At 37.7% G+C, this 26,189-nt stretch overlaps 1 protein-coding gene across 3 annotated transcripts in view; it reads left to right on the top strand.

Moving 5' to 3' along the window:
• Positions 1-26,189, top strand: part of FAM169A (family with sequence similarity 169 member A) — a 38,873-nt gene that overhangs the window by 8,245 nt on the left and 4,439 nt on the right. For 2 of the 3 annotated variants that reach the window (XM_036403228.1, XM_036403230.1), the window contains exons 2-12: positions 6,480-6,617; positions 8,012-8,111; positions 9,197-9,282; positions 10,604-10,775; positions 12,698-12,877; positions 14,307-14,435; positions 18,840-18,949; positions 21,842-21,896; positions 22,230-22,368; positions 24,478-24,643; positions 25,503-25,709. In XM_036403228.1, coding sequence (XP_036259121.1) covers positions 6,480-6,617; positions 8,012-8,111; positions 9,197-9,282; positions 10,604-10,775; positions 12,698-12,877; positions 14,307-14,435; positions 18,840-18,949; positions 21,842-21,896; positions 22,230-22,368; positions 24,478-24,643; positions 25,503-25,709 — 1,482 coding nt within the window. The remainder of the gene's footprint in view (positions 1-6,479; positions 6,618-8,011; positions 8,112-9,196; positions 9,283-10,603; positions 10,776-12,697; positions 12,878-14,306; positions 14,436-18,839; positions 18,950-21,841; positions 21,897-22,229; positions 22,369-24,477; positions 24,644-25,502; positions 25,710-26,189) is intronic. The other variant, XM_036403229.1, reaches the window with a different exon arrangement.

The following is a 26,189-nucleotide window of genomic DNA, read 5'->3' on the forward strand; positions in this document are numbered from 1 at the left end:
TTTGTTTTTGGTTGGTTTTGTGGTTGTTTTTTTTTTTGTTTTTTTTTTTTTGTTTTTTTTTTTTTTTTTTTGTTGTTGTTGTTGTTGTTTTTGTTTTGTTGTTGTTGTTGGTTTTTTTTGTTTTTAATGTGGAGGACTCTTCCTCTTTCTGTCCTTGTTCATGTTTCATCTGACAAGAAAGTGCTCAAGCCCAGCATTTAGAACTTCTGACAATAATTCTTGCTGGGGAATTGAGTCCTGTATGTAGATTTCATAATTCTGTGCTATACATGTAAGTTACATTGTGTGGCTAATTGATGAATGGAAAGGATTTGCTCTTTTTGTTTGTTTATTTGTGTTCAAATCAACAGCTTTGATTTGTGTGTCTGATAGAAAACCAGAGTTGCATAAGCTGCTTCAGGGAGATTATGGGTAATGTGGCTGGCATATTAATCCAGAGATCCTGGTTGATGTTGACAGCAATTTCTAGACACTGCCGTGTGTTTCCTTAAGAACTTTCAATATGTGATTTTGCTGGGTATGAATAGATACTGTTTGGGGTTTATGTTACTATAAACCAAACAAAAAAACAAAAAAATCTTATTTTGTCTTTAAAGAAAAAAAAAAAAGAAACCAGTGCAAATCTATCTGAGCTGTCAAGAACTTGCATTTATTAGCTTATATTCTCAAAAAATGTGAAAAAAAGCTATACTGCAGGGAAATATGCCTTAGTGCTAATGTGTGGATCATGGTTTGAAGACTTGTTGTCCAACCCCCAAATTTGTGATTTAAACCCCAAGAAAACCTACCTCTAAGTAAGTAGTTCTTTGAGTGAGAAAGACTTGAGTTGTCTATTCAATGTGGCAGATCAGTGTATTATTGTTGCTGCTTCGAGCTGGTGCAGTTTTCAAGAAATCCTAATAAAAATTCTGTTGTTTAAAATTTTAACACCTCTTCCCTAAAATGTGTTCCTTTTCCTACAGCCAATGTACATAACATTACAGATTAAAATTAATAGAGTTTTAAGAAATGGGAATGTTTATAAAACTCAAAATCTGTGTTACAATAGTGGTCTAAATAGGTAATTATGAGACAGGTTTTCTCTATGTATTTCAATTATGTTGGCTCATGATAAACCAACTACGTACTGTCTTAGACATACTTAAATGACTAATTATCTTAGCACAGGTTTAAAATTTACTTATTTTTATAATAGAAAATTATGAACTTTTAAACATAAGTATTTCAGAGACTCTATTTATAGAAATAAAAAAATACTTTAAAACAACTTATCTCAGTTTAAAGTATTTGTTGTTGAACAAAGAAGAAACAACATTAAAATGGTGTGTGTATATAACAGCTGGTAGTAAAAGCAAAGAAACATTTATGTAATTTATCTGTTAATAGAATAACTGATAAGCTTAACAATTCTAGTAGCAGATGTGATGGTTTTGTTTTGTAGTTGAAGCCAGAAGACTGAAAAGACTACTTTTAAAAAATTTTAAATTTTCTTACAACCTTTATGTAGTTTCACAGCTTTCACCAGACCAGCAACTGGATGCTGCAAGGTAGGAAACAAACAAAGCAAAATGGAAATGATGCTCCTGCTGCTCTGATCAAGGTTGTTGCGGCTTTGGTGCATCGTCAGTCTGGGCCTGGAGCCTTGCCTGGGACTTCTGCAGTCCTGTCTTGGCTTTGTCTGGAACTGGTGTATGTGTGGACATATATATCTGTTTAGTTTGGTTTTTATGTCTCTTCCCATGATGTGAGCCCAGGTGTAGCTCACAGCTAGTCTGGGAGGTTGTGGTAGGATCATGGATTATATTTTTAAAGCAGAACTTGGTTTAAGGTGTGTGATGATTCATTGGAAATGCATGGCAGTCATTGAGGGATTTGGTCAACCGATGCTTCTGCACTCATTGAAATCAATCAAAGCGTGGGTCAGACATTACTGCAGGTTACTTTTTGTGTGAGTGAGCCGGTGCTTCATCACAGGACTGGACTTGTATTTGTATCCTGCAGGCTGGGTCTAAGTTGGTTTTCCTGGTTTAGCAGGAAATTTTGCAGGTCATGGCTTGAGCACCCTGGCACCTGTTCTCCAAACTGCAAATCACTATTTTAAAAAGCCCCAAACAACTACTTAAATTTTAATTATTTATTATTAAAAACAAATTTAAACCTGAAGATTGTTCACCTGCATGATTATTTGTCCCAGTTATTATCTTATCTTGAAAAGGTCTTGGATGATTTTTTTATACTTTTTTTAAATTTATTATTTTATTTTTTTAAGGAGAATGAGTTGTTCAGGTAAGCTGTGCAGTGTAAGTAACTGTGTATTTGTACTTGTCAAGTTTTGATACAATGTTCAAGTATCTCATGATCTCGGTAAAGTATTTCTCACGCTGGTCCCTCTGAGGTAATGATTATTTGTGTTTTGTAGAGGAGTTCAGGCAGATCACGTAACATGTCTGTGTCACATAACATTAAGTCTGCTACAGCTGGAAATTTTTCTAAATCCTAATCTGTTAGCCTAACTCCACTTCCCCTGAGTTAAATGCACCCAAACCCAGTTTTAAGCTGTATTTAAGCCCTCTGACATACTGTAAGAAATAACATAGCTTTTGGGTTATTATCCTTCTGCAATTTTGTGTCATTCATTATTGAGGAACTGCAAGGAGATGAATAGATCTCTTGATTCCTGCTCAAATCCACATGTAAGCTGGAAGCTGTGTGCACTGTGCACCTCTCATGCACTCTATAGGAGTTGTAGATATAATTTATAATTAAACTTATTTCCAATGTTGCTCACTTATTCCATGGCTTTTCTTTACCATAATACTAATAGTAATAAAGAGTTTGTGAATAAAGTGCCTGTGTTGCACAGGAATGTGTTCACTCATCCTGTTAAATGTGGTTTTTGTTGGCATTCCATGAATTGATCTGTTACCCTCTGGTGCTGCAGCTGTTCCTAAAAAAGGACGTGACATTCCTCGTGTAATAGCTTGCATAATGCTAACAAGGGTGAAAGTCATACGATTCCACATTAAAGCAAATATTTTTCATGTGAATTTATGACACAAAATCATTAATATTATTTTGTTAAATGTTACGTTTTTGAAGAGTGTAAGATTTATTTTCTTTCACTTGAAAAATGAAATGCTCAAGTTGTCTCATTTAAAAAATAAAATTAATTTTTCTTCCTTCCCCTCCAAACACATTCTTCTAATATGCTTTTATGTACAAATGTACATAAAAGCATATTATGTACTCATGATGAATTTGGTTGCTTAGGGCTACACTGCATGTGCTCAGTCAGCCTGACTGTGTGCTACCCAATTGGAAGGTTACCCCATGAGCAGAACGTGGTCGTGCAATGTGTGACAAAGATCTGACCTGACAGTTTTACAGTTGTGCAGTGCATGGAGGTTTAGAGCAACAAGGGGCATGAGGAACTGCATGGTAGAGACCTGTGCTGTTCCTGCTGCCTCTGCAACAAAAATGTGTTAATGCTGTAGTCAAAAAACCTGAAAAGTGGTTTTCTCCAGCCCTTTTTCTCTCTCCTGTTTTACTTGAGACTGGCTAGATATGGTGCCATCTGTATTTTTACTTTGTTCAACATACATACTGTCAAACCAACTGTGTTTTAATGAGGGACTAATATTAATTCATTACTGTTGGAAGGCATTTCATTTGTCTTTGGTAGGTTATTTTGCATTTCAAATTTGAGATGCTTGCATTTTGTATTGTGATCTAATTCCTTATGCTCTGCTGTAGATTGGCATGGACCATTCTTCTTTCATCACTTGTTTAATGCTTTTATTATAACTTGATAGCTTTGTGAACAGTTACTGATTTCTTCAGGGATGTAGTGAACTTAAATGTGAACTATTTCTGACCTCTTCTGCACAGAGACAAAACCCATCAAGCAAGTGTATGAGAGTTTGTGACTTTACATATCTAATCTGCTGCGTGGTAAAAAAGATTAATGTTTATTTAGAAGGGGTGCTGACTAGGTTTTCCTTAGTTTAGTCTTGAAAATTTCTCTGTATTGCTTTCTTTTGCATAACATAAATGTTCTCTGTAAATGCTGCAAAGGGAAAGTCAAAAGTGACTACTGGGAGTTGAGAGTAAATAACATCTAAGTATGCCATGAGAAATCAGGTAGCCCAAATAGCAAACAGAAAAGAGGTCTCTGAGTGATTTTGAGGGTAGTTTAATGAATGCAGTAATTAGCCTTTTTTGCTTTTAAGCAAAGATATGGTTGCTGCTTTTATTTTTGTAGTGGTGTAGTGGTTGGAACTCAGATAATCTATTGAATTTCTTATTGCATGTTTTCTGCTTTGGTCCTTCATTGTTTTATTCCAAAAAAATGTCAGGAATTATTACCTAGAGGCTTAAAGTTGTAGCTTCTGGCTTGTTTGTCTGTTTGCCATGCAGTAATGGAACCTCAGCTCAATTTCTTTGTTAATAGCAAAGTTATCTAAGCACTTAGGTATTTGTTTAGTAATAGAGGGGGGGTTACCTTTTCTGCCAGCATACAGAAAATTAAATTTTGTGGTTTTCATATACCTGTATTCCTTCACAGCTGAATTTACCTTGCCTGTTGCAGTTAATATGGTGGCAAAACCTCATCCTCTTGTAGAAGTAGTCTCGTGTGATCTTATGCTCCTCCTTGTTTTGTCTTGCAACATGCTTATCGGCATAGTCTGTGCAGTGTTGCTGGTGTGTTTGAGAACTGTCATATCTGCAGTCAAGCCATATCTGCCAGAGAAATGAAGGCTGGTGGTGGGTGAATTCCACAGCAGCTCCTGACAGCAGCTCCTTCATCTGCTGTGCATTGCTGCTGCACTCAAAGGCATGCACCCCTCACCTTTGGCTCTGGAAATCAGTCTGCTTGCAAACAGGAGGAGCCAAACGAGTTGATTGTTAGCAACGGCAAGGGTAGCCCTGAAAACATGGGAAGAAACAGGTGGAGAATTACAAGATGCAGCAAAGTATCTGATAGGGTCAGTGGGCAATAATAGAAGGAATGTGAGAGACTGGAGAGCAAGGCAGGAGAAAATGCAAATAACAGTTGAGGAGAAGGAGTTACCTGAATTTGAAAGGAAATGGCTCTGAGGAATGCATGTGTATATCTGAACAATAGCATTCATGGAGAACATTAGTGTTTTCATCAGCAACAGTGTTAAGGGCAGCTGTTGTAGATGCCAATGAAGTCATGTCCAAGTTCCATTTTAACAGGGGACAAAAATCTCTTCTGTAGAAGGAGCAGCCTCTTCTCTCCAATCAACTTAGTAGTAGCATATTATTGCTGTTTAAAAGCCTTCAAAATGTACACTTAATTTCTAGTGATTGAGTCAGAATAAGATGTTTTTTCACCCTTGATTCACCTATGTCAGTAGAATAATGAATGATGGATTAAATAGGGGGACTGAAGGTAAAGAGGAAAAAAAAATCATTGCACATTAAGGTTTAAAATAAAATCAAAAAATAAACCTCCATAGTGAAGACTAGGAATCATAGAACTTGTATGAAAACGTTTGTGTTCAGAAACTTGTGTGGTGGGTTCATGGGAACTGAGAAAGACAGAGTAATATCCCTGTGTTCCTCCAGAACACTGGAGTAGGTTCTCATGAACTTGTTTTTGTGTTTGTTCATGCTTCTGAGATTGAGTCATATCTTCAAAGCAGCTCTGGGGTATCTTTCTGTATATAGAGCTGGAAGAACCTTACCTGAAGACCACACAGTGGATTCCAGGAGCTCTTGCTCATTTTAATTTCACACTGTTTTGACAAGGAAAATCTGAATCTAAGAGCTTTTAAGGAGTTATTGCCACTAAGGTTTGGCTTCAGTGTTATAGTCTTGTCTTGTCACCTCCTTTAAGTGTTTCTCTTTAGTCTGTTGTGGGCTCTTGTTTTTAATGAGCCTGTGTAAGTTTCTGTTCACAGCTGAAATGCTTTTGGAAACAACCATCTGTTAAGAACACTAACTGGCCAGTTGATGCGGAAAAACCCTGAACAATGTTTTGGTTTCTTCAGAGATGGATTTAAATGCAAAGTCTCAAATTAACTCCATCTTGTTGTCATCTGGGTGGTTTACTTTTTTTTACCACCTAGTTATAACGTGACTGGTGACATCATAAACATCATCTGGGAGGGAGATAGAACCAAGTCTTCCACCTCAAAGCAGCAGCATGTACTTGTGCAACAAACATGAGGCTTGTATGTTGGAAGTCTGCCACAAATGAGGTCTAGGGGGATAGGCTAATCTCATTCTTTTCTGCTTATGAGCACAGATTTGATTATTTTACAGACTGGGTCTTACTGGTCACCATCCTAATTAATTGTAAATGCTGGAACATTTCTCTTTTCTGTCATGGATATAGAGTCAACAGCAGAGTGTGCGTGTTCAACAGCAGTGTGGGTGTTCAACAGTCTTATTTACATCTACATTGTATGTCTCAAAGCACCCGCATTAATAATGTTGCTTTATTTCTCAAGAGCATGTCATTCCCTGTGGATATATTGAACAATTACAGTCATGAGGACTTGGAGAACTCAGCAGAGGACTACCTCTTTGACCTTCGGTGGAGGAATCCAAACACTCCTGAATTCTTTTCTCTGCCAGACCACCGCAAGGTAAAAACCAGCAAATACTGTAGTACTGTTGTTCTTAATAGATCTAAAATTTAGAATATCCAGTCCTATTGAATTTCAGAATTATTTTATCAAAGCTTTCATATTTTCCAAATTCAAATTTTTTTCACTCTGTAACTGGGTTTAAATCTGGGTTTCAGTTATTGTCTGCTGCTTCTAGGCAATGGATCTGTATATAATGAGCAATTTTAAAAAACCTAAAAAAACCCAACGTCATGCACTCTCAAAAACCTGTCATCACTCAGGGGTTCATGATTTACTTAAGCTAACTGGCTCTTTTTTGTATCTCAGTCCTTCAGTGTTCTTTATGTTTGGGTTCAAGTTTTGATTAATAACTTCACTAATTTCAAAAGGTGGTTCTTTTTTCTTTATCTGAAATATTCTGTGCTGTTACTAATCTCTAGTAGAGAATAGCTGTGACACTTTTAAACACTTATGTTTTAAACACTTATCCCTTGTGATGAGTTGGTCAGTGTTGGTTCTGTCCAGACAAATGCTTTTATTAGAAATAGTACCCATAAAACCAGCAGCGTGTATAGTTTTAATGAAAAGTAAGTGAGCTGAGAGGATTTTCTGTGGGATCTAAAGGTCAGTGCCACAGATTCCTTGGCAGAATCAGAATCTTGATTACTTTTCTACATTTATACAAGTGCTGTATGCCTAAATGATTGCTTGTATTAATGTCCTCATTTGTGACAATGGCATGTCATAATCTTCTAAATTTGTTAAGCAAGTCTATCTACCACACCATTCATGTCTGTCAAGTTTTGTATACATTAATTTAATAATAGAAGCATGTGAATTTAAATATAAAAATGCATTTCCACAGAGTTACATGATTCCTTAAAAGAAGATTTTTTGACCCTTCCCATATTCTTTTCTGAGGAGGAATATCAAGTAGGCAACTTCAGAATTTCTAACATGTGTATAACTTCAGGGAACAAAACCCTTTTGAATTTGCCTTCCCACTGTAGCACATTAGAACTTGTTAACAAACACAGTTTTGCTGTGCCAGCTTGTTTCAGTGCCTGACTGACTGCCTCATTCTTCTGTTGGACTATTGAATGGAACATAATGCTGGCTCCTTGCACACCTTACTTCAGTTGTGCACACAAATGCAAACTGTCAGCAGAAAAGAGCTGTGCAAATTACTGTAGCTAAATCTGCCACAGCTTGAGAGTCAGAGCTCTTTAGATGCAGTTTGTCTTTGTAGAAGATGTGTCTAAAGAAAGGGCTTAAGAAAGGCTTGTCTTTTACACCTAGCTGTTAAGGACTTGATTTTTATTATTCTTCTTTTTTACCTTGATAAACTCTCTGTATTTTATTACTGTTGTTTTAGCAAAAGTCTACTGTATTATTGTACATTCTTCTTGCAGGTTCCTATTACCTTGGCATATGTGGGCTTTGTTTCTCTTTATGGTGAAGAGCAGACAAACAAAGTTCTTGCACTGTTTGCACCATGGGACTCACTCACAGGTTTCATTTGAAGTTTATCTCTGTGTTGCCTTTTTTTATTTTTGTGGAAAATGTGTGTAACCAGGCCCTTGCTCATTTCATGCTACTGTAGCCCATAACTTTTCCATTGTACATTTGTTGTTCCCTGTCTTTTTGTTCACATACTATTATTTTTTGTTGTATATTTATATACACAAGTGCTGGAACTTCACACACTAATCAGATCAGAACTGGACCCGTTGAATTCAAAATATATGTAGCAAAATAATTTGGTGCTTGTCTGGACCATAGTACAACATGTATCTCTTGATCTCTTTATGTATGCTTCACCTCTCCAAAAGGTATTTTTGAACATTCTTAGAATCCATCAATTTGCACATGAATTTAAATGTTCTTTATTAATAGTGATTGATCAGAATTGTGTGTAAATGTGTCTTTAGCTTGAAGTCCTAGCATAGCTCTGGCTGAGATTATGGTTTTTGTGATTTTCTCCTCCCATTCTTCCTCCCTTCTTCCTCCTCTTCCAGCTCTCCACATTTCCTTCTTCCATTTAATGCCATGTATATGATTGCCTAGTATGCCACAAATGCCTATATATCATACTCTTCCTGACTGCTGCTCAAATGGCTATCAGCCTTTTACATTCATCTAACTCCCTAAAACTTGCACAGTTTCAATATTAATATCTATTAGCCATCCAATAGTAAAATACATGTATGAGTGAGACTTACCTTGACAAGCAGTTTTTAGTGGAAGGAGATGTTAGAGCACAATGTTGAAGGGTAGTGCTTATGTTTGAAAAATGGTTCCTGTATACTACATCACAAAAAAAAAAAAAAAAAACAACCAAACCAAACCCCCCTAGTGTTTATTAGTCTCAGTAATCAAAAAAGGTTTTGGACTAGAGAGCATTTACATGGGTGGGGTGTACCGTGCCCCATTGGTTGTGCTAGGGTAGTAGGAGCTACATTAATATAGTGCCTTCTAGAAGATGCCTAATGTGATTACTACATTGTTATTCCAGGGTATTTAGCAACTTTAATGAAATATGATTATTTTGGAATGGTAAGAATCACTAACTTTGTATTTCCCTTGTTTCTTTCAAGCTGTAGCCCTGTATCTTGCTGACCAGTGGTGGTCAATTGATGACATTGTGAGAACATCTGTCCCTGCTAGACAGGGGCTTCATCAGGTAAAGCGCTCCAACATTCACCTAGTAATTAATCCTATACTCCAAGATAATGGCAAATAGATAGTGTGCAAGATATTACATGTTTTAATTTAATTTGGAAATGAGAGGGCTGTTGCAAGGGAATAGAAGAATAGGTACAATGGGGAAAGGAACTTCAGTGTGAAGATAGTCTGGAGCAAGCATGACCTTTGTAGAGCAGCTTCATATGTAGACAGCTTAGGTGCTAGCTGTGTTACCATTATTTTCTTTATTCTTTAGAATATTGTGATCTGGTTGTGTTGAAACATCTTGGTAGAATAGTGCATTGTACCATAGCAGTACCTATTGATCTTATCAGGAGACTAGTAAACCAAAAATACTGTCAAGAATGTGTTGACAGAAGCAAGTTGGAGCTGGTGGCTTGCAGTGGCAATACATGAAGTTTGGAAAAGTAAGTTGCCTGATATCTGCTTTATTGCCCATCATTGACCTTTACCATTATTTAACCCTGTGTAGCATCGAGATTTCTAAAACTGGAAATCTGTGTTTTTCCTGGAGTGTAATTTTTATCTGCTCATGGAATCTGGGCATTTGTCTTTGATTTTTGTGATTTTTAAAATTTTCTCTTGAGAGTTTGGCATGTAGCCTGGCTTTCCACATAATTCTTAATGGTAGGAAAATCAAGAAAGCTGAGTCTTTAACAAGGGAGGTAGCTGAGACTAAGCATTGGAACAGATAATGGTTCCTCCTTCCTTCACAATAAGTAGAACAGTGGTGAACTCATATTTCATATATAAAAGGAACCCTGTAGGATAGATAAAAGGATATTTAATTCCTTATTTCATGCCACAGAAACTGTTGTAACAAGTTTTTTCACTGCATCATGTCCTGTTGCCTGCCACTCTATCAGGATTGATTGAGTGTGCCAAGTCCTTCCACACTGAGGCTCATCATTTCTCCTTTGCAGGACTTCAGTTACTTGCTAGCCTGGGAATTCTGAGGCTGATGTTCTGCTGTTGTGTTTGGTGAATGTTTAAGTACAAGTATAGGTTTGAGTTAGATCATAATATTCTCACTCCACTGCCCTTCTCCCAGATTTTACACATTGGATTGGGAGTGATATTGAAGACATGAAATATCCTCTGTGGTTGTGATTTGTATTTAACGTATTGCAACTTCTGAGCATCTTCTTGCCTTATAACAAACCTCAGAGAGTCACCCTGCTTTAGCATTTACAGCCTTCCCTTGAAATCTGTCTGCAGCTGTGTTAAATAATGTCTCTCATGTATGGGTATTAACTAAACTGACCAATCTTCTGAAATGTTTTTCTGTGTTCCTTTAGGTGAAGTCTGTTGGAGAGAGAGTTGTTCTCTATGTTCTAAATCGAATTATCTATCGAACACAAGAAATGGAAAGAGATGAGATCCCATTTCTCTGTCATGGTAGCAGCCATTATGCTAAGATCATGTGGAAAAAAGGAGAGGCTATTGGGTTCTATTCTGTTAAACCTACAGGTAGAACATTTGAGGATTGTGGGATTTGGGAAGTAAAGGGGAGGAGATAGTTTGTTTGAAGAATATTGTATTAGTAGGCCTTATAAGCCTTGTAGGCCTAATTGAATTGGTGTTTTCCTGCAGTCATAAGAGATCAGATGGCTGTTAAAATCTCTAGCTGAAATAATTACATGCTTTAGCAATATAAGCTCTTCATAATTACAAATTCTATTTAAAACTAAGAAACTTGATATACCTGACAGCATTTTTTTCTTCTCTAGCATGATTATTTACACTTAGACTGGACTTGAGTTAGCAAAATGGAAGGCTTGAGTTAGCAAAAATGGAAAGCTTTTCCTTCAAAAAATTTTCAAAATTTCACCCATGTTTGAGTGTGTGTTATACTGTCCAAACGAATAGCCTATGTGGAAAAGACCACTCTGTAAACAGACGTTATGAGGAGTGGTGGAGCTCTTCAAGCATCCCAAAGGGTACCCAAGTAATGTAACCTCTCTGCTCAAGTTTCCCTTGCTTGAAACATGAAAATAATAATAGAATCATAGAATGATTTTGGTGGGAATGCACCATTAAAGACCATCTAGTTTCAACCCCCCCTGCCATGGGCAGAGACACCTTCCACTAGACCAGGACTCCATCCAGACTGGCGTGAACATGAGGTGGGGCATTCACAACTTTACAGTTTAAGCACAGTTTGAACATCTCCTTTCAGGGATGGGGGGCATTCGCACCTTCTTTGAGCAACCGGTCCCAGAGCCTCAGCACCCTCACAGTAAAACATTTCTTCTTAATATCCAATCTAAATCTGCCCTCCTGTGGCTTAAGGCCACTGCCCCTTATCGTATCATACATGACCTTTCAAAAAGCCCCTCTCCAGCTCTCTTTTAGGCTCCTTTCAGGTGCTGAAAGGCCACAATTAGGTCACCCCAGAGTCTTCTCTTCTCCAGGCTGAACAGCCCCAGCTTTCCTCATGTGAGCAGTGCTCCAGCCCTCTGATTATTTTCATGGCCCATGAAATAATTATGTTCATGGATCCTAAAAAATACAAGGTTGCAAAGACTATCTAAAGCATTGCATAGACAACTTTGTTTCTCATTGGCCTTGTTAGAGAAGAGGGCAACTCTTTGCCATTGTTCACAGGTTCACTGAAGGGCCTGAAAACAGATTGGCTATCAATGGACTGTTTTAATGCCATTATAATGCCGTCCTTTTCTCACTGCTGAGTTTATAGATACCCCTGGAATCCTTTGATACTGAAGAACCTATGTGTTGCCACCATTTGTTCCATGTTTGTTTAATTTGGGATAATTATTGTTTAATAAATATTGTTTAAAGCAGATAAATATTGTTTAAGGGAGAATTTCAGTGTAAAATGTCCTAGCATTATTTTGTGTCTTCATTTGAAAAATTGGAATCACTGTTTCAGTCTTTAAGCAAGAACTGAAAACTACTTTTCAAATTTGTCCTGAGAAGTCATGTAATCAGCATAAAAGTGTAATTAAATAATTTTGTTTTCTCCTATTCCCTCCTCCATCTTTCAGCTCCATTTTTGCTAGTTTTCATATAGAACTGTATAGTGAGATTTCAAAGAGAGCCTTTCCTCTCTGTCACGTCTATTCTTTTCTGGTGCTACAGACTTTTGCTGTTAGTTTATTAACATTATTCTATTGATGTATCTTATGAATACCTTATGAAGCTTGCTCAAAAAAGCTAATAAATGACTATTAGAAATTACATATTTTTAATGAAGTTATAAATTTTTTTTATAACTTTACTTACATTTACTTACTATTATATAGTTTGGAATTTTTATAACTTATAAAAGTCTTTATTTAAATATGCTTAAATCCATGCTGCAGCATGTCAGTCAGCATGCAGTTATGTCATCCATACTGATGGATATTTTTTCCCTCTGATTATTTCAGGAAGTGTTTGTACCTCTCTTCCTCATCAGAAGTATAAGTTGCCAGTGCTAGACACAATGTTTGTTAGAAAGAAACATCGTGGGAAAGACTCTGGGTTAATCATGTTGGAAGACTTTGTGGATTCCTTTAACGAAGAGTCTCTTGGCCTACGATATCCACTGTCATCTTTCATGTATACAGGCAAGCTGTCTAATTTTTTCTTCTGATCTTCTTTATGATTTCTTTTCATATCCAAATGAGTATTGTCATTCAACCTCCATATCTGTGGACTTATCCTCAGGTTCTTCATTAGCCTTCACTTTGGTGGAGGCTAAAAATCCTGATTTGTCTAAGATGTAGTTCCTGATTCAATTTTTTATCCTCTATGTAAAAGTAGATTATTTGAACTCTGTTGGCTTTCTGCTGCTGTGAAGTTTACCACTGTCCCATTTCCCCCACCAAGCCTGTGGCATGGGCAGAGGTATTTCTCTGTGGGATCTAATGTCTATCTGCCTTGTTTCACCTTTTTCTTGCTCACACCTAAACCTCACGAGGTTGTTTAATTCATGCATTCTCTGAACTTCTGGTGAAGAGGACATGCTAGGCTCTGCTTTCACTTGCGTATCAGAAGGGACAGTTCTAAAACACAAGGAAAACACATATGGTTCTTCCATTAGCAACCTAAGAGAACTATGTCATGCAGGAAATTACATGGAAACTATGTTCTTTGGGACTGTGTTCAGACAAGAAGCACATTTCTTTTGCCCTGTTTCTCAAGGCATGCTCCTTCTTAGGCCATTTGCCAGTATTCCTTCTATGAACATTTTTGTCTGGCCTCCTTAACCAGTAGAAATTTTCTGCTTTTTGAAGCACCACAGTCTGTCACTGGATCTGATAAGACCTAATTGTTAGGCTTCAATGAGAAAAATTACTTGAGCAGAATTTAATGACTAATTCATTTTTGTAGTCAAGAAGCAACACAGTGGGGATCTTGTGCTCTGAAATTGTGTATCAGTATTGAACCCAGTGAAAAATGGTAGCTTTTTCTAGCGAAGACCAAAGAATAGTGTCAAAGCATGCATGCCTCTTCCCTTGTATGTTTGATACAGGTATAAATAGAAAAAAGATGGAAGGACAGCAGTGCAGAAAATGTTTTGGAAATGAACAGTGATTAACCATTCAATGGTAACATATTAACACTCCCAGAGAGTGCTTGTCACAGATGCCTAGAGAGTGTGAGGGGACAAAAAGCACTTGATTACATCCTCTGCTTAAGAACCCTTCTGTCCTGAGTTTGGTTTTTTAGTTGGCAGGAGCAGTAACTAGTGAGGTTGCAAAAATCTCAAGTGGGTACTAGGAAAAGAAAAAAATCCCATTCATCTTTGTTTGCAGATTAAGATAATAATGGAAAGTATTTAAACTTATATTCAGAAAGGGTTAATTAGGAAAGATGTGTAGGGTAAAGCAAAGTTTATTTCAGACTTGACTATTTTGTTTAACAGTTCTTTCTATTGTTGTTTGTGTATGATGGTAGATTGCAAAATAATTTTATTTCAGATAAACTTTAAATCTGAGATATAGCTGAGTATATGGTATCTATAATATAGTGTTTTTTCTTATGTTTGCTCAGCTTGTAAGCAATACCTTGAGAAGTACCCTGGGGATAAAAACCTTTTGTGGCAAGTGGAGGGAGGAGGAGATTGGTTCCAGAGAAAGTCTATTATGTCTATAGTGCAAAATGAAAATCTCAAAATTGCAGGTATGGATGCTTTGTTTTGTTGTTTTCTGACACTATTTAAAAGTTGAACAAATACTGTACAAGAGTGACTTCTGTGAACACTGTGTAGAAACTAGCAGAAAGATTTCTATTTGTCCTGAGACCTTTGAGATCGTATTTGGAATGGCGTCGTATTTTAACCCCAGCTGGCAACTAAGTACCATGCAGATGCTTGTTCACCCTCTCCTCCCCCAGTAGGATGGGAAGGAGAGTCTGGAAAAAAAAATAAAACCTCTGGGTTGAGATAAGAACAATTTAATAATTTAAATAAGATAAAATATAATAATGAAAAAGGAGACAAAAGCAGATAAATAAAACTGAAGAGAGAGAAGTGTTGCACAGTGCAGTTGCTCACTACCTGCTGACAGATGCTGAGGCGATTGCCAAGCAGCCCTTTCTAGCCAAGTGTCCCCAGTTTATGTACTGAACATGATGTTCTGTGGTGCGGAATATCCCTGTGGACACTTCAGGTCGGCTGTTCTAGCTATGGTCCCTCCCATCTTCTTGTGCACCTGCTCACTGGCAAAGCATGGGAAACCAAAAAGTCCTTCAGAAAGGGTAAACACCACTCAGCAGCAATGAAAACAGTGTGGCATCATTATTCTCATACTGAATTCACAATGCAGCACTGTGTCAGCTACTAGGAACAGTAATAATTCTATCCCTTCTGAAAGTGGGATGATATCCACTCCTTATTTTCTGTATCTTTTATGTCATACCCAGGTTTTGTTCTTTGCAGTTACCAGTTACTCTGACACTGTTACCTTTCCTGTCTTCTGATATATACACACACATCCCACATGTGTATCATTGCCTATGGGCCATCCCTCTAAAATGAATTCCTTTAGTCCATGACTTTGAGTTCTATCTGTTGTAACAGTCTTGCAGAGCAGAAAAGATTTTGCATCAAGTTGGATTGTTGCATGCTGGAGCCAGTTCTGCTTCTGTCACCACTGCACTTGTTTGCTTTGCAAAGTTAATTCTTCATTGGTCTGGGTGATTTTTACTGTAATACCCTTGATATGGCAATTGAATGGGAATCAGGTTCTGATCCCCAAATTCAGAATGGTGAAAACAGGCGCTGTGAGGTACCCAGTTGAGTGATAGGCATATAACAATGAAAGAGACAGTATAAAGTGTTATATGGCAATTAACATCTTGCAATTTAATTTATTGGCTACTCACACCCAAAACCAAATCCCCGTAAGGAATGCAATGGAATTCCCCATCTTCCTGTATTACCTGTTAAGTGGAGCCAAGTGCTTGAGCAAACTCAGTTCCACAAATTGTTTTGCCTTTTCCTGAAGCAGGAATAACCCAGACTGTTTCCCTCAACACACCACATTTATCTCTTTCTACAATGTGTAGAAGTTCGGACTGTGCTGTGTCAGACTGACTGTCAGATTCCCTAGTGTTTACTTAACAGGTGGCTTCTGCTAAATGTGTATCCCAATGTTTGAAGGTCCTGCCACCCACTGCTCCAGGATAAATGGATTGTTGTATAATTTCATTTTTCTGGAGGGTGGTACATGACAAAGAATGTTATATTCCCACTCAATGCCATGGTCTTTGGCCTAGTTGTCTATGATGTTGTTTAGAAAATTAGTTGCACTATCTCATTCTGGAATTCTGTCATCTTCTTAAGGTTTCCTTCTTAAGGCCCACTGTTCCTGGTGGTAGCATGGGGTTCAGGCTATGTTTTCTCCTCTCTAGGTGTTGGTTCCACCATTATAAGGACATGACATTTTTCCCTGGAATTTTGAGGGAGTGTGATATAGTCTATCTGCCCAGTCTCCCCATATTTCTATTTCAGTTGTCATTCTCCATACTAGAGAGGTTTTAACCACTTGGCTTCTTTAATTGCATGTTTCACATTCATGAATAATTTGTGCAATTGTGTCCATGGTTGAGTCCACTCCTGGATCATGTGTCCACCTATAATTTGCATCTCATCCTTGATTATCTGAGGTGTCATAGGTGCACCAAGCTAGAAATAATTTTCCCTTGTATTTACAATTCTGATCCACCTGAGTCACTTCAATCTTAGCAGCCTGATGCACTTTCTGGTTGTTCTGATGCTCTCTGTGGCCCATTTCTTGGGTGCATCAGTCTCTCTACATGAGGTACTTTCACAACCAGGTTCTCCACCTAGACAGAATTATCTTGTCACAATGTGGCAGCTCAGATGGCTTTACCTTTTTGCTGCCAGTTACTCTGCTTCCATCACTGCAACCACCCCACAGGACATTTGTCTCTACACAAGTCAGTATAGAACTAAAATGTTGGTCATTTTTCTCATTCAGCAATGTCTAAAGCCAGCTGGATGGCCTTCACCTCTGCAAACTCACTTGATTCACCTTCTCCTTCAGCATTTTGTTGTAGGAGACTCGATCTCTGATCCTTTCCTACAATGTGGCAGAACAATCAGTAAATAAGGCATATTTCTTCTCATTTTCTGGAAACTTATTACACAGTGAGTCCTCTTCAGTATGGGTCACCTCCTCTAGTGATATTCCAAAATCTTTTCAGGCCAATCCTTGATCACTTTCAAGATTCCTGGACAATCTAGTTGGTGCAGTATTTCTGCTGGTGCACCATTGTGGTAGCTAGACTGGCACCTGTTATTCTTCAAGAGCCCCACACCAAAAGGGTCCTCTGAGAGAAAAAGCCAGGCAGACAGATGCTTAATTTCCCCTGTCTACAAGGCAGCTGTAGTGAAAGCCCAATGCTACCTTTTTGGGTCCCTGAAATGTCCTCTTCTGAAATGGTCTGTGCCAAAGGTGCACAGAGTCTCTGGGCCAGTCACAGTGACGTGCTTTTGCCAGTCATTCCCAGTCAGGCTAGTTTCAGCCTCCATTATAGTCAGCTCTTGGCACCTCCCTGTCACTCCAGAACTACATTAGGTTATTGCTCTCTATAGCGGGATGGCATTATGGCACACTGTGCACTAATGTCTATTAGACCATTATACTCTTGTGGGTTTGACTTTCTAGGCTACTGAATCCTCACATTCCTGTGAACTTAACTGATCATCATCTCCCATTGAAAGGAGAAAGGGCCCTCTAGTACTGGACATAGAATTCTCCACCCACTTCTTGTGAACAAGGATTAGAATTCTTTACCATAGAATCGGGGTAAGACTAGCCATTCCATTCTGTCTGGGAAGTTGCATGCTAGAGACTGGAGCAGCAATTTTCCTGGAAGAATCCACATTTGTGACTGTTTTTCCTTACAGTTCATGCCTCTAGGGTGGAGGTGGATTTTCCATATAATTTTTTCATATCCTTTCTGTGGTCCCACAGGATTTTAAAAACCATGGTGTGTACCCTTTATCCTCTTTTTTGAGCAAAAGAATGCTCTCTTAATAGCTGAGATACTTGTCTGTACAGGTGGGGAGTAGAACCTGTCTTCTTTTTGTTGCTGTAACTCCTGGACCTGTTTTTCATACCTTTTGAACAGATTTTTTCATAACTGAGAGGCAAGACCATAGCTAGGACGAGAGATTTTCTTTGTATTCCCAGAATTAGCAAACCACTTAATCCACTGCAGATATTCCTTCATCTCTCTAGGTCATTAATGCCAATGAGTTGAGATGATGGTGTGCTACATATACAAATATCTACCATGTGGGTTATATGCATTGGCCTTTGTCTAAATCTGTGTGTGACTGCACATTCTTTGGCTCATAACAAATCATCTCTAGCACAGCTGGCTCCCTCAGGTACTAGACACCTCTCTGTCCATGGTAGTCCACTTGCCTGGCTGACATGGAATGTCTTCCTTGAAGGCCTTTCCTTCACACTTGACAAGCAACTAAGTGCCACATATCTGCTTGTTCCCCACTTAGTGGGGTGGGGAGGAGAATCTGAAAAAAATGCAAAACCGCTGTATTGAAACAAGAACGGTTTAATAATTGAAATAAAATTAAACAGAAGCATAATATAACAATAATCATAATGAGAAGGGAGACAACAAAACCAGAAAAATGAAACGCACAAGAGAGAACTGATACACAATGCAGTTGCAGTGATTAGCACCTCCCAGTTTATGTACTGGGATTAACAATGTGGTATGGAATATTTCTTTGGTCGGTTGTCCTGGCTGTGTCTTGTTCCCAGCTTCTTGTGCAACTGCTCACTCAGCATAAGAAAGTGAAAAGTCCTTGAATTAGAGTAACCCTTATTTAGCACAACTAAAACATCAATGTGTTGTCTTACTCTAAATTCAAGACAGAGCACTGTATAAGCTATTAGGAAGAAAAGTAACTCTATCCCATGATAGCAAAGTAACTCTATCCATGTACAATGTCCTGAAAGCAGGACAAACAGTTGTTCTATAAAGGTACTAATTTTCTCTTGCGCTGTTTACTCTTTTAAATCTTCACAGCAGAGACCTCAAAGAAGGAAAATAAGAGTTTGCAAGCAGAGGACAATTTTTGTCAGTCTGCAGTATCTGAAGCAGGTGGACCAAGGACTGAGGTAGAAACACAGCTAAGTGTAGGTACACAGTCTGTTACCTCTTTTTTTGAGTGTATTGTTACTGGAAAAACAGTTATGAGAAATTATTTTTGCTTACTTTTGCTTACTTGTTACTTTCTGTGTGGATGTAATGCTTCCCAGTGATGTAATGCTAATGTCTAAGATGGGTTGGTGGTTTTTTGTTTTGGTTTTGTTTTGTTTGTTTTTTTGCTTTGTTTGGTTCTTGGTTTTGGCTTTTTTGTTGTTTTTTTTGTGGACAGGTGGGTTTTCCCCATGCATGTAGAGTCTGTGCCGCAGCTGTCAGGGTCTGCAATTTAAGCCTTTTACCAGCAGATTATATAAAGGAGAGTATTTCAACTATCTCTGAGATTAAACTGTTTAGAGAGTTTTTAGAGGTACATATCCATGTCACAGTTCAGTACAGTGGCTGATGTTAAGTTTGCATGAACAGTTGGACATTGTCTGTATGAAAAGACCGCAGCTTTCTTTGTACGTATTTGATACAGCAACAAGATTACAGCTGCTCATGGACATGTACTTATGAATATGTTTGGGTCATTAAAAATTATGAAGCTCTTCCTTTATTTCATTTGTATTCTGAAGCCACACAGAATCTACTTGACAGTCATTCATAGCTCTAAATACTGTGAGCATGGATTTGCATGCTTTAAGAAATGTCTGTGTTACTGACAGGCTTTCATAGAAGTCAGTGCTTTAATTAAAAATGGGAAATAATGGCTAAATCAATACTCTCAGATATTAACGTTTAAAATTTAGATTTGGAATTTAAGTCAAGTTTTCCCAATTGAGAAAATTAGTATTTCCCAAAGCAAAATTAACAGGGAAAATAGTGACATTTTTAATCTCTCAATGACTGGAAGCAAAACTCTTAGTTGTCTTTCATTTGTAACAATGTCTCTAGCCTCATCTCTGTGTTTTAGATAGATTCCAGTTATGATCATATCAGCAAAATTATCTAAAAAGTTACACGTTTTGGTTATAGAGCTATATGGATATACCTGGAGAAAATAGAAGAGTGACAGTAGTTCTTTTGATTTTTGTTGCTGTGAGTTAGGAAGTCACACCCTGCCTCTTGCCCTTTTCCAGAGGAAAAGACAGTAGATACCAAAGTGCTCCAACTCCTCATAGCTTGGTAAAACAGTGGGCAGCTCTAAAATTGGCATCTGCAGTATCTATAAGCAGTTCTGTAAAGGTTTGAAAATTATTGGACCACCTAAGAAAGTAAAATACCCCACCTTCCCCCAAACCATGAAAAAACCATCTCCCAACTTTAATTTTCACCTTTCCATTAGTGCTCCCCATTTGGTGCATTTTGATTCTAGAATAATTTGGTGTTAGTTTACAAATTCTTATGTATTTAGTTCTCACTTGAAACTACTTGTCTTGGTTTGAAAAGACAGGTGTCTGCTAAGGAAGGCAGGAGCCTCCCCCGAACTGGAAACTGTAAACCCCTCCCTCTGAATTGTTATAAATTTGAAATTAAGGGGCTCTCAGGCAAAGGTAGGGGAGCAGGAATAACGGTTCTTTATTGGGGAAGAAAATAAAAAATAAAATAAACAATGCAGTAATGCAAAACAACACTGACAGAGTCAGAATTCGACCTGACACCTTGTTCTTAGTAGTCCAATTGGAATTGTAGCTGCAGTCCTCCTGGAGTGACCGATGTGGTTCTGTTGGAGCAGTGATCCTAGAGAAGGGTGTAGTCTCCCTCTGAAGGTCCTGTGGAAGAGGCAGCTGTTCCTCTGGGAATCCAGTGGAAAGGCTGTTCTGGTATCCCAGAATCTCAGGTTATATCCAGGTAGGAATGCTTGGCTTCTCCCTCTGGGTGGAACATCTCACAATGGTATGCTGTAATTTTATCAGTTGTGCAGTGACACTCAATGGACCATTAACAGCAGCTGTCTCCCCAGAGGGAAGATTGGTTTGTGGAAGAGATAAACTGCCCACTTAACATAAGATAACTGCCACACCACACCTCTAACTGATAGCAAATAGAATACGCATTGCTTTGCAATCTAGGACACTACTTCAAATAGCAGAATGTAGACATGGCCACTTTTTGCCAGCCTTCTTCCACAGTATTGGAAGTGAGACTAGAAAAGTGGACCAGGATGCTGGTAATTGCTGTTCCAGATTATTACTAGCAGCTAAGAAAAAACAATGTACATAAATTTATTTTAATATGTCCAGCTTGTACTCACTTTACTGTATCAAGTGCTGAATCCTCAGCTAACTTGCAGGAAAAAATTGAGATATTTAAGGGATGGTGTGGAGAAACAGGAGACAAAAAAAGCTCTAGGGAGAGGGAGCTAAGCAGCCTCCTGTGCTGACTGTGCATGTAAGCTGCATTACTGATGAATCACCAAGTTCTGGCTTTTCTTATTTTCTACATGGGTTGCCATATTCTGTTGGGTGTCACGATAAAAATAAAACTATAGAATAGCATAAAAGTATAAAAATAAGACTTTGCAAATAAATTTTGCCAACCACTGCAGTGTAGTCCCTTGGGTTTATACAGAAAGGGGAAACAAACAGAAAGAGGCTCCTATAATTGAATTGTGTGGACGCTTATAATAAGTAGAACTGTTAGAAAAAAATCTTGGTGGTATTGTTGACAGGTCACTTTGAAGTCTTATCTTCTACATTGAGGCCAGAAGTAAAACACAGAAAAACTAGTCATCCATGACATAAAGATAACTTTTAAAAAAGATAAAATTTGCTGAGGTGAGACAGAAGACTTAGCTATAAATTAAGAATTATTTTAGTTGCTGTTTTATAGGATCATTACTATGAGTGCTTAGAAAGGTGCAACCATAGGTAGGATGATAAAGGTACTTTAATAAATTCAGAAAATTTTAGAATAACATTAGCTTTGCTTTTCTTCCACAGGCTGACTCTCAAAAAGGTAAAGAATCAACAGATGTTCATGCAAGCACATCTGAAGGTAAAAACTTTGATTATCAGTATTGCAGTTACTCTAGATGGATAGTTTTGCAGGCTATTTTACAGCTTTCCATTTTACTTCATTCATCTGTAAAATGGATATAAAAACATGCTTCCCTCCAAGGTGCTGAAATTCAACTCCTATAGCTTTTAGAGGAATTCAGATAAAATTATGAGTCTTGATAAAGATACTATTTAGATAAAAAGTACCACAACAAAATGCTGTTTTAGTGGCACTCAATTTCTTTCATGAACTATTTTGGGTGGGGAGGTCATATGTAGATCTTAGACTGAATTTGTTCACTTGAATTTTTTTTTGTGTTATTCTTCTAAGACCCTAATACAACTCATGCTTCCATCTGGACACGAAGCAGTCATTTAAAACGTCAGAGGCTAAATAAAAATAGACAGGAACCTGGACTTGAAACTTCCCAACAAGATGAGGAAAATGCTCTTCAACTGCCCAAAAGCAGGTACCAGGAGCCCATTTTTACTGATTTCTTATTTTGTTGCTTGGGCAGCCATGAACTACATTGGTGTCACAAGATGTGCAACTGGTATTTCTTCTCCTTTCTCCCTACTTTACTTGCTTGATTTTAAGATTACTAAAAGTAAAGTCTAATGCAAGATGGGAAGAGAGAAAAGTGAGACATCATTTAAAGAGTGATTGCACCAAAATATAGTACCTGTGAAAGCTCAGTAGATAGTAGAAATAATAGGAAAAGAGTGAAGGCTGAGAGTGTCCTGTTGTAACTGAACCTGTACAATAGTAAAAATATTTGTATTTGCAGCACAGTTTCTTGAGGTAATATATATGGACTTATATCCATAATACTCTGTGTGGTCTTTGAGGAAGTATCCCTTCCCCACTTCTTGTTACAGTCTTGTTATTTCTTTATTGCAGTAAAATATGGTCTGACTGTTCAGCTGGCGGGCTGGTTACTGCTTGTCAGCTAATAACAACTGTTATAGGGGGCCATGTCTTCAAAGGAAAGCCCTTTGCTCAGACAATATTTTAAACCATCACATCTGATCTAACATCCTGAAAAGAACCCAAAACCATTTCCAGTATAAATGATGTTAACCTGTGTAACAATCATCAGATGTGGATGTGAAGAGTCGTGTAACTTGTGTACCATAACAGTTCTTACAGAACAGGGCTTGGAGTAATAATTTCTACTGTCTTTCCATTCAGAATATCTATTTTTTGTAAATAAGTAGCCCCTTCCTCCCTCATAGACACACTGTGCCCACCCCACCCTGCTCCATGTGTATGTCTTCCTCTCATTCTCTTCCAAAGAAATCCACTTCAACCCCTAAAACCTCTTTAGACAAACTGAAGATAACTCGATTATCTTATAGGAAATCACTCAAGCTTGTGACATGAGGCTTCTTTAAACAGAATTTGTCATGAGGATTTTCTTTGTGCAGCTGAGGCCTTCCACTAGGCAGTGCCTAATTTTTGTTTAAATTGCTCTGTGAAATTACAGATATTGTATTGCTATGCTGCACTGTGAGTGCACTGCCCTAAGCTGGTTCAAACAGGTCAAGCAGCACACTTGATCTGCCACAGCTTAAGAAATGCTGTTACTTCTAATAATTGGCTAGTTCGTATGTAAGAGGACTACCCTGATATGATTGGTTACTAAACTAACCTAATTTGAATGTCAAATTTTGGACCTTGCAACATTTAGGCAATGAGGTGTTGCTGTTACACAAGATGTGTTACATGGTATTTTTAAGCAGAGCTAAGAGGAACACTAAAATGAAGGCATCAGAACAGCATATGAGCTTGGTACTTTCCATGCATACCAACAAATGAATCAGGGTCTTCTATTGTGCACTTTCCTCTTGAGTCCTACTTTCATCTCCAGACTGGCATGTAGGATAAAACCCTCCAGTACTGCCTTTACTCTGAGATCATAAAGTAGACTCCTGTGCATCTATTACATGCACTTTTTTTCTTTGCTTGTATGTAATAGTTTCAGTTCATCTAAACTTTATCATCTTGAAAATGAGAACTGAATATTTGAGTTTCTGTTACTATCCTGCAGTAGTGGCAGTGCACCAGCACTTCATCTTCAGATATTTGCTAATGTAACCTCTAGCTGATGGTAACTTATTCACTCATGATGTGTTTATTGCCTTGAGTTACTTTCCAGTCATGATCTTTTTAATATCTATATTTTCAGTGATTATATGAATACAGTTGTTTTCATAATTCCATTATTTGAAACTGTTTCTACAGTAGGGATGGGGGGAAAAAGAAGTTGCTGCATTTCTTAACCCTTTGTAGCTTTCAAATATGTAATACATCACTACTTTCTAAATTTAAAATAACAAACTTAGAGAAATTTCAGATTTCTTTCCCATAAAATGGAAGTGAGACAGATATAATTTTATAATTGCCAGAGTAGTTTTCCTAGTTATAATTTTTTTCCTAGTGAGGAGTTAGCCATTTTTAGATGCATTTAGTTTTCTAGATTTGTATTTCCTATGGCAAACATGTACTACATAATTGGTCATGAAAGAATTTCCCTAAATCATGTATTAATCTAAAAGAAATATCTTAATACCTACAGGCCAGAACTTGTTTCCCACGCATCTGAAAGCTCTGGAGACTTAGTAGAAGCGCCTAAGGTGGATACTGTTGAGAAGGATGAGGAAATAATTGTTGAAAACGAGGACCAGTCTGTATTAGAAGCCGAAATGCATGTATCACCCTCTGAGAAACAAAGTGAGATGGAGGTGAGCTGGATGGGATACCAATAGCAGATAGGTTTGGAATACAAGCTACAGTTTCTGTTAAATGTGGTCCTTGCTACCTTGCTCCATGTGATTCTCAGCTCTTTGGTTTTTTGCACCAGTGCTTCATTAAGAAGTGTATCTGAGAAGTTAAGGCTAGTACAGAATTAGTTTCAGGGAATATTTCACTGTACATATTTGAACAATAAAGTTTATAGGATCTTCAGTAAGATTAATTTCTAGCTTGTCTACCATCCTAATTTTCTTAATTGATTTCTCCTGATAAGAAATTCCAGAGAACTAGGATAAGATCAAGATCTGACCCAGTATCTCTAATCTTAAAGAAAAGCTTTTCAAGATATCAGTACCTGGTATGCTTCAGTGACTTCTATTGGTTCTCTTTACTTCTCTACATAAAAATTGCCTCTTGGATTTAAACATCAACTTTAAATCCAGCTTTTAGCTTCACCTTGTTAACAACTTGAATTTAAATTTCTGAATATTCTTTATGCCTAGCAATGCCTCAGGGTTTTTTGTTCTTACTGATGGATGAGAAAGTGTACTTTATGTATGTTAGGTTCAAGGAATGATTGCAGGAGGCATGAGAGATGCATTGAAAACTTCTTGTCTTGGCTCCTAACTGTAAGCTATGGTCATATATTTAGTACAGGTGACAATAACAAACTAATACTCTGGTTAAGTTTGCCAATCTGCATTAAGTTCTGTCTTAGTATGCAATTCTAGATATCTCAGCTATCTGCTTCTCACATTAAGCTTCAAATTTAGATTGCATGTACATCCATTAGTGGGGAATAATAGCTGGGTGTAATTTTGACTTACAAATATGACTTTTTTTTTTTAGGAAATGCCATCAGAACCTCTTAATGGTGAGGTAGCAGAAGAAACTGGTAAGACCTCACTCATGGCTGAAGGGGAGATGGTAAATGAAGTTCCAAGTGGTGAATCAAAATTGCTGTCTGAGAATCAAGGAAAAGAACCTGTTACGCCATTTGTTCCATTAACCCTTGATGCTCCAGCAAAACCCCCAGAAGACACTGAATCAGAGAAGGTGAGAGAACTGAAACAAAATGTGAAGTCATTTTTACTTGTGTAAGTGTATTTACCCTGCGGGATTTTTTTTCTTTTGTTAAGTAACAGAAAGTAGCCCCTGACATTGTATGAAATTACTGGGAGAAGCAATTATTAGGCCAGATGATGTAAATGCGTAAGGAGAATACACTAACATTTCTGTTTCAATGTGCAGAAGTGGGACCTATATGCGTGTGATACCCAAAAGAAAGATATGTTTGCAGCAGTTTGCCTTGACAGTCATGAAACTGCTGAATCTCACTAAAATACTGGTTTGGTAAGAGTGAAAAGCCACATACTTTTTTGTCTAGCAATTTGTGCCCGATGAGGTGTACAAATAATTAACTACTGCTAAAATGCCTTTGCTTTCAGAACACAGGTTTTATTCATTTCTTGTTTATAGTGCAAAAGCAGATTATTATATGCTAGCAAAACAATATTTGTATTTGTGTAAATTATT

This window comes from Molothrus ater, chromosome Z (assembly GCF_012460135.2).
Source record: "Molothrus ater isolate BHLD 08-10-18 breed brown headed cowbird chromosome Z, BPBGC_Mater_1.1, whole genome shotgun sequence".
Classification (NCBI taxonomy): Eukaryota; Metazoa; Chordata; class Aves; order Passeriformes; family Icteridae; genus Molothrus; species Molothrus ater.